This window comes from Scyliorhinus torazame, chromosome 17, assembly GCF_047496885.1.
Source record: "Scyliorhinus torazame isolate Kashiwa2021f chromosome 17, sScyTor2.1, whole genome shotgun sequence".
Taxonomy (NCBI): domain Eukaryota; kingdom Metazoa; phylum Chordata; class Chondrichthyes; order Carcharhiniformes; family Scyliorhinidae; genus Scyliorhinus; species Scyliorhinus torazame.
The window spans coordinates 98556168-98571026 of record NC_092723.1 but is presented as its reverse complement, the minus strand read 5'-3'; the positions used below and the strand labels follow the sequence as shown (position 1 = coordinate 98571026).

Below are 14859 nucleotides of genomic sequence, written 5' to 3'. Positions count from 1 at the left end.
TTCAACCGATGTTATACACCAGATACATCGATGACATTTTTTTCCTTTGGACCCATGGCAAAGAATCACTGAAACGACTACACAATGACATCAATAAGTTCCATCCCACCATCAGACTCACCATGGACTACTCTCCAAAATCAGATGCGTTCTTGGACACACACATCTTTAGCAAGGACGGTCACCTCAGCACTTTGCTTTTCAGCAAGCCACGGATAACCTCACGATGCTTCACTTCTCCAGCTTCCACCCTAAACATATTAAAGAAACCATCCCCTATGGACAAGCTCTCCATATACACAGGATCTGCTCAGACGAGGAGGAACGTAACAGACATCTACAGACGCTGTAAGGCGCCCTCGTAAGAACGGGATATGGCGCCCGACTCATCGATCGACAGTTCCAACGCACCACAGCAAAAAAACGCACCAACCTCCTCAGAAGACAAACATAGGACGCAACCGACAGAGTGCCCTTTGGGGTCCAGTACTTCCCCAGAGCACAGAAACTACGACATCTACTTTGCAGCCTTCAACACATCATCGATGAAGACGAACATCTCACCAAGGCCATCCCCACACCCCCACTACTTACCCTCAAACAGACTATTGTTTGCAGCAAACTACCCAGCCTTCAGGAGAACAGCGACCACACCACCACACAGCCCTGCCATGGCAACCTCTGCAAGAAGTGCCAGATCATCGACATGGCTACCACCATTACACATGAGACCACCACCCACATACTCGTGCAACTCGGCCAACGTTGTCTACCTCATACACTGCAGGAAAGGATGTCCCGAAGCGGTACACTGGCGAGACCATGCAGATGCTGCGACAACGGATGAAAGGACATTGCGTGACAATCACCAGCCAGGAATATTCCCTTCCAGTCAGGGAACACTTCAGCAGTCAAGGGCATCAGCCTCTGATCTTCGGGTAAGAGTTCTCCAAGGCGACAGGGCGCAGAATCGTCGAGCAGAAACTGGTAGCCGCGTTCCACACGCATGAGTACAACCTCAAACGGGATATTGGATTCATTTCTTACTACATTTAACCCCCCACCATCTGGCCTGGGCTTGCAAAATCGTACCAATTGTCCTGACTTGAGACAACTCACACCTCTTTAACATGTGATTATCCCTCTCTCCAGTCACACCGTCCGAATCGGTAAAGACTTAATTACCTGCAAAGACTTGCATTCAAAGTACCATCTTGCATCATTGGCTTTGTCTTTATATGCTGTGTTTGTGCAACCTACCTCTTCACCTGATGAAGGAGCTACACTCCGAAAGCAAGTGATTCCAAACAAACCTCTTGGACTTTAACCTGGTGTTGTTAGACTTCTTACTGTGCCCACCCCAGTCCAAAGCTGGCATCATCCAAGAAATATGCATTCTGGAGCCCAATCCGATCATGGTGCATTGCATCTTCACGGTAAATATTCATTTTCTTCTACTACTCCCTCCAAAATAAGTTTCACAAATCACCCCAGAAAAGAGTAATTATGGAGCAGAACAGGCCTTTCAGCCCATCCAGTCTATGCTGGTTCTCTGCACTGCAATCAAGTCAATCTTGCTCCCTTGCTCTATCCCTCTAGCTCTGAAAGTCTATTTACCTCAAGTACTCATCCAATTTCTTTTGGAAATAATTTATTGGGCGCGATTTATTGGGGAAAAAACAGGGTCCTGATTTGGGTACTTTTAGTGGGGCGTTTCTCGGTGCTGCCCCGCTATCAAACAAGGGGTCACACTTACCTCACATTTTTAAATGCCTCCCCAATCGCCGACCTCCCACTGCCATCTCTGGACCCCCACCCCGCAATGGCCCAACTTACCTGCCAGGGATCCTCAAGCCCCCCCCCCCCCCCCCTCACGCCACCTCATGAAGGCAAGGCACACCGGGTCAGGTCCCTGACAAAGGCAAATTGGCACCCTGACACAGCCAACCAGGCACTGCCTGTCTGGCAGTGCTACTCAGGCACCCTGGTAGTACCCAGGTGGCGAAAGGAGTACCAGGGTACCACCCTGCCCAGAGGCCGATCACCCAGGGGCCTCCGATGGCCTGGGATACCTCTCAGATGCTGTTGCGCCTGGCTGGACCAGTGCTAAACAGAATCATGGCGAGTCTCCCAGGGACGGGCCTTCGGAGAATCCGACGCCGATATATTGAAATGAGCCAAATGCTCATTTGATTATGGAAGCCTGGATCATGCCCAGTGAGGGCAAGTCCATATTGCATGATGTCTCATGAGATCTCGTTATCTCGCAAGGTGTTCCAAGCGTCACAAGTCTCGCGAGAGGCCTCTTGCGAGATTTAACAGGCTTGTCGTGTCACCGAGTCAGGCACGATGAAGCCGTTTGATCGGGTCCTTAGTTTATACTTCCATCACAATCAAAGGCAGAGTGTTCAAGGTCATTTCCATTTTCTGCATGTAAATATTATCCCTCACATACCCTGTCATCTATTGCCCCAAAACTTAAATCTGTGTCTCCTAGTCCTTGTACCATCAGATAATGGATTTTGCTTTGCCTACCTCAGATAAACCGGTTTTAATCCTGTACACTTTTATCTTCCCTCAATCTCCTTTGCTCCAAGGAGGAAAATCGCAGTTTCTTCAAACTAACCTTGTGACACCAGACTGGACACAGGTGGCCTCTCTATATATCCCTTCTCCCAAAATGCATCGCTTTATTCAATTCTATCTGCCAGTTGTCTGTCCACTCTGCTGTCTATGAATGGTCAGTCTATCAGTATCATCCTCACAGTTTGCTACAATTCTAAGTTTGGCACCATCTGCATATTTTAAAATTCTACTTGTGTTCCAAAGTCCAAGTCATTTAAACACAGCAAAAAAAACGTAGTGCTGGTAATACTGACTCTTGGGGAAACCATTATCCAATGTGACGGCACGGTGGCACAGTGGTTAGCATTGCTGCCTCACAGCTCTAGGGACTCGGGTTAAATTCCGGCCTCGGGTGATTGTGTGTGAAGTTTCCACTTTCTCTCCATGTATTTTCTCCAGGTGCTCCGGTTTCCTCCCACAGTCCAAAGATGTGCAGATTAGGTGAATTGGCCATGCTAAATTACCCCTTAGTGTCCAAAAGGTTAAGTGGGGTTACTGGGTTACGGGGATAGGATGGAACCATGGGCTTAAGTGGGGTGCTCTCTCCAAGAACGCATGCAGATGCGATGGGCTGAATGGCCTCCTTCTGCATTGGAAATTCTATGATTCTATGAAATTCATCCAGTCTTGAAAAAAACAGCCATCTACTATAACTTGTTTCCTGTCCTTAAGCTTTAAAAAAAATCAAAACTGACACAGAGCTTTCTACTCCACAAGGCTAAATGTTGCCTTTTATGTGGCACTTTGGCAAATGCCTTCTTAAAATATAGACAACATCCACCACATTCCCTTCATCAACCTTCTCTGTTACTCCATCAAAAATAATTCAACTATATTAGTCAAACCCAATCTACCTTTTACAAACTTGTGTTGGCTTGCCTGAATTAACTCAAACCTTCCCAAGTGCCGACTGACTTTTGAAATTATCTCTGACATGAGCTTCTTAATACATATTATTATGATCAAATCAGAGTATCGAAGTACCATACTGAAGTGAAAAAAAATCAAACTGCGGCCTTCTAGTAGCACCACCACAGTGGCGAGAAGAGTGAGCACTGAAGAAACAATAGTTGAACTATGGGAAAATGTTAATGTAGGGTCTTACCGGCCATTTGGTGATATCATCAGACCATTCATGAGGAGGAACAGAGCCAGGTTCAACACAAAACCTGAAAGAAGAGGAGCAAATTATACGATAAGAATACAAATATTTTATTGTTTCCTGTGTTCCACTAGTAAACCGATGTTTAAATAGACGCTCATCTTCAGTGTTGCCAGCACAATGGAACTGTATGTGGGGGAATTCAGAGGTATTGCCCTCTGCCCACAATTTCCTCTTCATTAAACTCGTAATGATATGGACATTAATTTTGTGAATTTTAACCCCACTCCCAATTTTCACAGCAACTTCATTGCAGTGTTAATGTAAGGCTACATGTGACACTAACAAAGATTATTAGTATGATTGGGAGACGACATGGATAGTGACTGACCTTCATGGATTCAACTGCTTTCAGTTCCTTGTAACAGGCTCCCAGGAACCTATCGCTATTAACCTTGCCCTCCGAAACTCACTCGGACACATGGAGGCCGACTGCAATGTCCTTATTAGAACAAAGAACAATATACTACAGGAATAGGCCCTTCGGCCCTCCAAGCTTGTATCGGTCATGATACCAACCTGGACCAAAACTCTCAGCCCATTCTTGTGCCGTATCCCTCTACCCATCACATTCATGTTTTTGTCACAATGCCTTTTGAACGGCGTTAATGTATCTGCTTCCACAGCTTCCCTGGCAATGCGATCCAGGCATTCACCACCCTCTGCGTAAAAAATCTGCCTCGCACATCTCCTCTAAACTTTTCCCCACGGACCTTAACCTATGCCCCCTGGTGACTGACCCCTCCATCCTCGGGACGAGTGCCTGCCCATCCACTCTATCCATGCCCCTCACTTGTCGACCTCTAACAGGTCACCCCTCAACCTCCTTTGTTCTAATGAAAACAGTCCGAGTCTATTCAGCCACATAGTTAACACCTGGCTGATATCAGCTCATTCAGAACTAAGTGGAGGTGAAAGCTGAGACCTTTTTCCATTCCACACATAGCATCGTTAAACATCCTTTTGCAATACAAGTTTTAACCTATGCCAAGGGGTTACAGTTACGACAGAATTAACATTAGACTAACTATTTTTCTGTTGGTGAACAATACTTGACATAATTACCTTGGGTCCTGGTGGCAGACTGAACCATAGTTCCGGGGGCTCTTGTCAGCCAGTAGTGGAACACTCTCGTGCTCTGGCCACTTTACCCAGACAGCAAGTGTTGCCTGAAAGAAACATTATGTTCTGTTAGATATTCATCCTGTAATATCCAAAAGTACTCTGTCCTCTTCCTATGATTTAATTAGGTTGGCTTCAGAAACACCCTCATCAATACGAACAATTTTTAGTGTTGAAACATCCAGTTGAAAATTTACTTGGAGCTGCCACCTCTCCACTATTGGTTGAAGTACAGAATCCCCCATTTACCTATGAATACGGCTCATTCCCAACAAAATTACAGGGGTGGAACTGGAGCAACTTGAAGGAAATTCCCATCTTATGGGGAAGATTTCCTACCCTCTTTTTTGGGGGCAGGAATAGCGGTGGAGAATCAAGCATGAGACCCAAAGAGGCTTTTACGCTGGTGGGATTTCCCCACTTGATTGTCCCTGACCCCCGCCAATGACGTAACGGGAAATACAACCTTAAAAGTCGCAATCTCCATTTGCATCCATTTAAATAGTATTATCGGGCCCTTACGGGCAGCACGGTAGCCAGGTAGCACGGTAGCACAGTGGTTAGCACTGCTGCTTCACAGCTCCAGGGTCCCAGGTTCGATTCCTGGCTTGCGTCACTGTCTGTGCAGAGTCTGCATGTTCTCCCCGTGTCTGCGTGGGTTTCCTCCGGGTGCTCCGGTTTCCTCCCGCAAGTCCCAAAATATGTGCTTGTTAGGTGAATTGGACATTCTGAACTCTCCCTCGGTGTACCCGAACAGGCGGCGGAGTGTGGCGACTAGCGGATTTTCACAGTAACTTCATTGAAGTTTTAATGTAAGCTTACTTGTGACAATAATAAAGATTATTATAATAGACCCCCCCCATGTTAAATTGTCCATTCACAGCGAGGTCAGGGCACACAGTTGTGAATCACCACAGGTGCCCCATGATATGCAGCTGGTGATCAGGACCAGCTGGAGTCACATAGGTGAGTGAAGCCCCAGGCGGAAAAGGGCCATGCCCGGGCGGTAGCTTGGCACTGCTCCCGGCACAGACAGTGCTGGGGGGAGGATGGGCTCTGTACCAGCATAATGTCGCGGGATCTGCCTTGGAGTTTATTTGATAAAGTATTGAAAAATACAATGGGAAAAGCCGGCAGCGCACCCGGCGGGCGACCCTCATCTTCTCCTGCCCAAGATGATACTTTGTCAAAAAAATGGCAGAATTTCACCCTACATTTCTTTTCCACTTTCTGCTTATTTGAGGAAGGATATGGTAATTGGAGTTAGTTTAGAGGAAGTTCACGAGATTGATTCCGGGGATGAAAGCGTTGAGGTATGATGAGATATTGGACTTACACTCGCTGGAGTTTAGGAGAATGAGAGGGGATCTGATCGAGGTATATAAAATACTAAGAGAGATTGATAAAGTAAACTTAGACCAAATGTTCCCCCGTATGGGGAAATCTAGAGCGAGAGGTCACCCGGGTTTCCTCCGGGTGCTCTGGTTTCCTCCCACAGTCCAAAGACGTGCAGGGTAGGTGAATTGGCCACGCTACAATTGCCCTTAGTGTCCAAAAAGGTTAAGAGGGGTTATTGGGTTAGGGGGATAGGTGGAAGTGAGGGCTTAAGTGGGTCGGAGCAGACACGATGGGCCGAATGGCCTACTTCTGCACTGTATGTTCAATGTTCTATATAGTTCAGAGGTAGTCGATTTAAAACTGAGATGAGGAGGCATTACTTCTCGCAGAGTGTTGTGAATTTGTAGAAAAGATAGGAGATTTTGTGGGAGCGTGAGAGACTCACGTTTGGTATGTTGCCTCCCAGGTGCAAGGGTACGTGATGTCTCGGATGTCTTGGATCGTGTTTTCCGGGTCCTTAGGGGGGAGGGGGAGCAACCCCAAGTCGTGGTCCACATTGGCACTAACGACATAGGTAGGAAAGGGGACAAGGATGTCAGGCAGGCTTTCAGGGAGCGAGGATGGAAGCTCAGAACTAGAACAAACAGAGTTGTTATCTCTGGGTTGTTGCCCGTGCCACGTGATAGTGAGATGAGGAATAGGGAGAGAGAGCATTTAAACACGTGGCTACAGGGATGGTGCAGGCGGGAGGGATTCAGATTTCTGGATAACTGGGGCTCTTTCTGGGGAAGGTGGGACCTCTACAGACAGGATGGTCTACATCTGAACCTGAGGGGCACAAATATCCTGGGGGGGTAGATTTGTTAGTGCTCTTTGGGGGGGTTTAAACTAATGCAGCAGGGGCATGGGAACCTGGATTGTAGTTTTAGGGTAAGGGAGAATGAGAGTATAGAGGTCAGGAGCACAGATTTGACGTCGCAGGAGGGGGCCAGTGTTCAGGTAGGTGGTTTGAAGTGTGTGTCTACTTCAATGCCAGGAGTATACGAAACAAGGTAGGGGAACTGGCAGCATGGGTTGGTACCTGGGACTTCGATGTTGTGGCCATTTCGGAGACATGGATAGAGCAGGGACAGGAATGGATGTTGCAGGTTCCGGGGTTTAGGTGTTTTAGTAAGCTCAGAGAAGGAGGCAAAAGAGGGGGAGGTGTGGCGCTGCTAGTCAAGAGCAGTATTACGGTGGCGGAGAGGATGCTAGATGGGGACTCTTCTTCCGAGGTAGTATGGGCTGAAGTTAGAAACAGGAAAGGAGAGGTCACCCTGTTGGGAGTTTTTTATAGGCCTCCAAATAGTTCTAGGGATGTAGAGGAAAGGATGGCGAAGATGATTCTGGATAAGAGCGAAAGTAACAGGGTAGTTATTATGGGAGACTTTAACTTTCCAAATATTGACTGGAAAAGATATAGTTCGAGTACAATAGATGGGTCGTTTTTTGTACAGTGTGTGCAGGAGGGTTTCCTGAAACAATATGTTGACAGGCCAACAAGAGGCGAGGCCACGTTGGATTTGGTTTTGGGTAATGAACCAGGCCAGGTGTTGGATTTGGAGGTAGGAGAGCACTTTGGGGACAGTGACCACAATTCGGTGACGTTTACGTTAATGATGGAAAGGGATAAGTATACACCGCAGGGCAAGAGTTATAGCTGGGGGAAGGGCAATTATGATGCCATTAGACGTGACTTGGGGGGGATAAGGTGGAGAAGTATGCTGCAAGTGTTGGGCACACTGGATAAGTGGGGCTTGTTCAAGGATCAGCTACTGCGTGTTCTTGATAAGTATGTACCGGTCAGACAGGGAGGAAGGCGTCGAGCGAGGGAACCGTGGTTTACCAAGGAAGTGGAATCTCTTGTTAAGAGGAAGAAGGAGGCCTATGTGAAGATGAGGTGTGAAGTTTCGGTTGGGGCGATGGATAGTTACAAGGTAGCGAGGAAGGATCTAAAGAGAGAGCTAAGACGAGCAAGGAGGGGACATGAGAAGTATTTGGCAGGAAGGATCAAGGAAAACCCAAAAGCTTTCTATAGGTATGTCAGGAATAAGCGAATGACTAGGGAAAGAGTAGGACCAGTCAAGGACAGGGATGGGAAATTGTGTGTGGAGTCTGAAGAGATAGGCGAGATACTAAATGAATATTTTTCGTCAGTATTCACTCAGGAAAAAGATAATGTTGTGGAGGAGAATGCTGAGCCCCAGGCTAATAGAATAGATGGCATTGAGGTACGTAGGGAAGAGGTGTTGGCAATTCTGGACAGGCTGAAAATAGATAAGTCCCCGGGACCTGATGGGATTTATCCTAGGATTCTCTGGGAGGCTAGGGAAGAGATTGCTGGACCTTTGGCTTTGATTTTTATGTCATCATTGGCTACAGGAATAGTGCCAGAGGACTGAAGGACAGCAAATGTGGTCCCTTTGTTCAAAAAGGGGAGCAGAGACAACCCCGGCAACTATAGTTCGGTGAGCCTCACGTCTGTAGTGGGTAAAGTCTTGGAGGGGATTATAAGAGACAAGATTTATAATCATCTAGATAGGAATAATATGATCAGGGATAGTTAGCATGGCTTTGTGAAGGGTAGGTCATGCCTCACAAACCGTATTGAGTTCTTTGAGAAGGTGACTGAACAGGTAGACGAGGGTAGAGCAGTTGATGTGGTGTATATGGATTTCAGCAAAGCGTTTGATAAGGTTCCCCACAGTAGGGTATTGCAAAAATACGGAGGCTGGGGATTGAGGGTGATTTAGAGATGTGGATCAGAAATTGGCTAGCTGAAAGAAGACAGAGGGTGGTGGTTGATGGGAAATGTTCAGAATGGAGTTCAGTGACAAGTGGCGTACCACAAGGATCTGTTCTGGGGCCGTTGCTGTTTGTCATTTTTATCAATGACCTGGAGGAAGGCGCAGAAGGGTGGGTGAGTAAATTTGCAGACGATACTAAAGTCGGTGGTGTTGTCGATAGTGTGGAAGGATGTAGCAGGTTACAGAGGGATATAGATAAGCTGCAGAGCTGGGCTGAGAGGTGGCAAATGGAGTTTAATGTAGAGAAGTGTGAGGTGATTCACTTTGGAAGGAATAACAGGAATGCGGAATATTTGACTAATGGTAAAGTTCTTGAAAGTGTGGATGAGCAGAGGGATCTAGGTGTCCATGTACATAGATCCCTGAAAGTTGCCACCCAGGTTGATAGGGTTGTGAAGAAGACCTATGGAGTGTTGGCCTTTATTGGTAGAGGGATTGAGTTCCGGAGTCGGGAGGTCATGTTGCAGCTGTACAGAACTCTGGTACGGCCGCATTTGGAGTATTGCGTACAGTTCTGGTCACCGCATTATAGGAAGGACGTGGAGGCTTTGGAGCGGGTGCAGAGGAGATTTACCAGGATGTTGCCTGGTATGGAGGGAAAATCTTATGAGGAAAGGCTGATGGACTTGAGGTTGTTTTCGTTGGAGAGAAGAAGGTTAAGAGGAGACTTAATAGAGGCATACAAAATGATCAGGGGGTTGGATAGGGTGGACAGTGAGAGCCTTCTCCCGCGGATGGATATGGCTGGCACGAGGGGACATAACTTTAAACTGAGGGGTAATAGATATAGGACAGAGGTCAGAGGTAGGTTCTTTACACAAAGAGTAGTGAGGCCGTGGAATGCCCTACCTGCTACAGTAGTGAACTCGCCAACATTGAGGGCATTTAAAAGTTTATTGGGTAAACATATGGATGAAAATGGCATAGTGTAGGTTAGATGGCTTTTGTTTCGGGGCAACATCGTGGGCCGAAGGGCCTGTACTGCGCTGTATTGTTCTATGTTCTATGTTCTAAATTGCTGCCGGAGAGTGCAGTGGAGTCAGAATTATTAAATGGTTTCAAGAACGAGATAGATACATTTCTGATTTTTAAAAACGTGTTCAATGGATATGGGGAACAGGCACGGAGGTGGATTTGAGAACAGGAAGAGGTCAGCCATATCTGATTAAATGGTGGAGCAGGCTCTAGATGCTGAACTACCTACTTCTTCTCCTAATACCTATTTTCCTATGAAAGTGCTTGTGGCCTCACACCTGGGAGCATTCTGATTACATGGGCAGAACGAGGGAGAGCTCAGAGTACACTTCACCAATAATAATACAGTTTGCAAACGACTGCCATTATCAATGAAATATCAACTTGAAGAAAAAATATCCTTTAAGTCTGTTTCTGAAGGGCAGCACAGTGGTGCAGTGGGTTAGCCCTGCTGCCTCACGGCGCCAAGGTCCCAGCTCTGGGTCACTTTAATTGGAAAAAATGAATTAGGTACTTATATAAAAAAAGAAGTCCGTTTCTGAAAAGGGCAGCATGGTGGCGCAGTGGTTAGCACTGCTGCTTCACGGCGCCGAGGACCTGGGTTCGATCCCGGCCCCGGGTCACTGTCCGTGTGGAGTTTGCACATTCTCCCCGTGTCTGCGTGGGTCACACCCCTACAACTCAAAGATGTGCAGGGCGTGTGGATTGGTCACGCTAAATTGCCCCTTAATTGGAAAAAAAATAATTGGGTACTCTAAATTTATAAATGAAAAAAAAAAAGTCTGTTTCTGAAAAATTTGTAATTATGTGGGTTCATTCAATTTACAGCGCAAAAGGAGGCCATTTGGCCCATCGAGTCGACACTGGCCCTTGAAAGAGCACTCTACTTAAACCCACACCTCCAGCCTATCCCTGTAACCCCAATTAATCTTTGGACACTACGGAACAATTTAGCATGGCCAATCCACCTAACCCTTTGTACTGTGGAAAGAAACCGAGTACCTGGAGGGAACCCACGCAGACACGGGGAGAATGTGCAGGCTCCGCACAGTGACCCAAGTCGGGAATCGAACCTGGGTCCCTGGCGCTGTGAAGCAACAATGCTAACCACTGTGCTACCTTGCCGCCCAGAGTGGGTTCTTGCCACCTTTATCCAGCCCACCTTTGCATGGGAGGACACATATTCTCGGCATCCATTCTGTGAATAGCTGCTAAGCGTATACGGGAGAAATCTCCACCGGGCAACACCACTGATAGCTCATTTATATCAAACATGTTTTTTTTCTAGGATGACCACCAACCAGCAAAACGAGCCAGCATCTTTCTTAGCTTTTGTGATTCAAACAGTTTCTTGGAAAATGTGTACCTACCGAGCAGTCTTTCTCCGAAGTTTGAACACACCCGGACTTGTCATTCCGTACACAGCAGGCAGATTTATTTTCCTCTTCTCTTTTCAGTGTAATTAATTCATGTACTTGCTGGTCTTGCCTCATACAAGGAGAGAACTTTGCTCCAAGGTGAATTAAGGCTTCCTGCAACAAGAATAACACGGTCATGATAATGGCAGAATGAATTTTAAAAAGCCCAGTTTAATCATGAATTCGGCAAAGGAAGAATATCTATGAAGAACATAATAATGTCCGCTTCATCTGTGGCATGGAAGATCATCGAGTTGCACAGGCCATCATGAAGGTAGAACAAGACAATCACATTTGCTTGTTAATGTATGCAGGCACACATTACAACTTCGTACTGTTATCTCGGACAGAATAATACAAGCCTCCTGTGGTACTGTTAAGGCTTTCAATTGCATTGACCAAATCAACCTTTGATAATTGTATCCAGTTCACTTTTCCAACCCACACTTGATGGTTAAGATATTGTGGTCAGGGTACGGGGAAATAAAAAGAGGCACGCTTTTGCTTGCACTCATCAGCACAGAACCACAAGAATACCAAATCTCAAAGGGATTAATAATTTATACGGCATGAAAGGAGTGTATGCTGAATGGTTAGCAAGTGGACCCTGATAGACAGAGGTGTTGCCACTGAGAATGCACCACGGAACAGTTAACTGTCAAACCTTTGCATAAATTCAAACTTGGCAAATCTATGCTTAGTCAAGGCATTGCCCTGGGAAATGCACCAGTGAATGGCTGCCCCGCAAGCTTTTGTAGAATTTTAAAAAGGCACAATACGTGAACATGTCCTTTCTGTTTGTCTTGCGTTTGACTGTATGTAGGTTCTAGCACTCGCAACTGAACCACAATAAAATGTTACTCCTTATTGTAAAGAGAATGAACTATTATGAAAGATTAGGGAGGGCTCTGGGGTTAATTTCCAGTGATGGTCACTGTAATTTCAGTCAAATGCATCAAAAATATGCCAAAGCATCTCTGAGCTCAAGCTTAAGGATAAGAGTGGTCCTAGGGTGAATGTGCGAAATTGAAGGAAGGCTAATTCTAACAATATTAGGCGGGAACTGACGAACCTAGATTGGGGGCGGATGTTTGAGGGTAAATCAACATCTGACATGTGGGAGGCTTTCAAGTGTCTGTTGAAAGGAATACAGGACCGGCATGTTCCTGTGAGGAAGGCGGCTAAATACGGCAATTTTCAGGAACCTTGGATAACGAGAGATATTGTAGGCCTCGTCAAAAAGAAAAAGGAGGCATTTGTCAGGGCTAAAAGCTGGGAATAGACGAAGCCTGTGTGGAATATAAGGAAAGTAGGAAGGAACTTAAGCAAGGAGTCAGGAGGGCTAGAAGGGGTCACGAAAAGTCAAGGAAAATCCCAAGGCTTTTTACACGTACATAAAAGCAAGAGGGTAGCCAGGGAAAGGGTTGGCCCACTGAAGGGAATCTATGTGTGGAGCCAGAGGAAATGGGCAAGGTACTAAATGAATACTTTGCATCAGTATTCACCAAAGAGAAGGAATTGGTGGATGTTGAGTCTGGAGAAGGGTGTGTAGATAGCCTGGGTCACATTGAGATCCAAAAAGACGAGGTGTTGGGCGTCTTGAAAAATATTAAGGTAGATAAGTCCCTAGGGCCTGGTGGTATCTACCCCAGAATACTGAAGGAGGCTAGAGAGGAAATTGCTGAGGCCTTGACAGAAATCTTTGGATCCTCATTGTCTTCAGGTGATGTCCCGGAGGACTGGGGAATAGACAATGTTGTTCCTTTGATTAAGAAGGGGAGCAAGGATAATCCAGGGAACTATAGGCCGGTGAGCCTTAAGTCAGTGGTAGGGAAATTACTGGAGAGAATTCTTCGAGACACGATCTACTCCCATTTGGAAGCAAATGGACGTATTAGTGAGAGGCAGCATGGTTTTGTGAAGGGGAGGTCGTGTCTCACTAACTTGATAGAGTTTTTCGAAGAGGTCACAAAGATGATTGATGCAGGTAGGGCAGTGGATGTTGTCTATATGGACTTCAGTAAAGCCTTTGACAAGGTCCCTCAAGGTAGACTAGTACAAAAGGTGAAATCACACGGGATCAGGGGTGAGCTGGCAAGGTGGATACAGAACTGGCTAGGTCATAGAAGGCAGAGAGTAGCAATGGAAGGATGCTTTTCTAATTGGAGGGCTGTGACTAGTGGTGTTCTGCAGGGATCAGTGCTGGGACATTTGCTGTTTGTAGTATACATAAATGATTTGGAGGAAAATGTAACTGGTCTGATTAGTAAATTTGCAGACGACACAAAAGTTGGTGGAATTGAGAATAGCGATGAGGACCATCAGAGGATACAGTAGGATTTAGATTGTTTGGAGATTTGGGCGGAGAGATGGCAGATGGAGTTTAATCCGGACAAATGTGAGGTAATGCATTTTGGAAGGTCTAATGCAGGTAGGGAATATACAGTGAATGGTAGAACCCTTAAGAGTATTGAAAATCAGAGAGATCTAGATGTACACGTCCACAGGTCACTGAAAGGGGCAACACAGGTGGAGAAGGTAATCAAGAAGGCATACGGCATGCTTACCTTCATTGGCCGAGGCAATGAGTATAAGAATTGGCAAGTCATGTTGCAGCTGTATAGAACCTTAGTTAGGCCACACTTGGAGTATAGTGTCCAATTCTGGTTGCCACATTACCAGAAGGATGTGGAGGCTTTAGAGAGGACGCAGAAGAGATTTAACAGAATGTTGCCTGGTATGGAGGGCATTAGCTATGAGGAGCGGTTGAATAAACTCGGTTTGTTCTCATTGGAACGACGGAGGTTGAGGGGCGACCTGATAGAGGTCTACAAAATTATGAGGGGCATAGACAGAGTGGATAGTCAGAAGCTTTTCCCCAGAGTAGAGGGGTCAATTACTAGGGGGCATAGGTTTAAGGTGCGAGGGGCAAGGTTTAGAGTAGATGTACGAGGCAAGTTTTTTTACACAGAGGGTAGTGGGTGCCTGGAACTCGCTGCCGGAGGAGGTGGTGGAAGCAGGGATGATAGTGACATTTAAGGGGCATCTTGACAAATGCTTGAATAGGATGGGAATAGAGGGATACGGACCCAGGAAGTGTAGAAGATTGTAGTTTAGTCGGGCAGCATGGTCTGCAGGGGCTTGGAGGGCCGAAGGGCCTGTTCCTGTGCTGTACTTTTCTTTGTTCTTTTGTTCTTTGTTCTGATCATCCAGGATGTACTAAATTTCCTTTTGAAGAAAAGGTACAGTGCATAACTTTGTGCATGATTGGGGGGATAGCGTTAGTCCCCTATAATTTCTATTTGCAAGGGGTTCAAGGCTGGTTTCAAGGAGGGGAGCTGCAAGCCTAATTTTTGGCCTTTGTCACTATGGT

At 46.3% G+C, this 14859-nt stretch overlaps 1 protein-coding gene across 9 annotated transcripts in view; it reads right to left on the bottom strand.

The window, feature by feature from the left end:
- LOC140394014 (inactive rhomboid protein 1-like) overlaps positions 1 to 14859 on the bottom strand; it is a 561145-nt gene that overhangs the window by 36961 nt on the left and 509325 nt on the right. For all 9 annotated transcript variants that reach the window (XM_072480776.1, XM_072480778.1, XM_072480779.1 and 6 more), the window contains 3 exons: positions 11439 to 11600; positions 4853 to 4956; positions 3731 to 3794 (listed from right to left, as the gene is read on the bottom strand). In XM_072480776.1, the coding sequence (XP_072336877.1) occupies positions 3731 to 3794; positions 4853 to 4956; positions 11439 to 11600 (330 nt within the window). The remainder of the gene's footprint in view (positions 1 to 3730; positions 3795 to 4852; positions 4957 to 11438; positions 11601 to 14859) is intronic.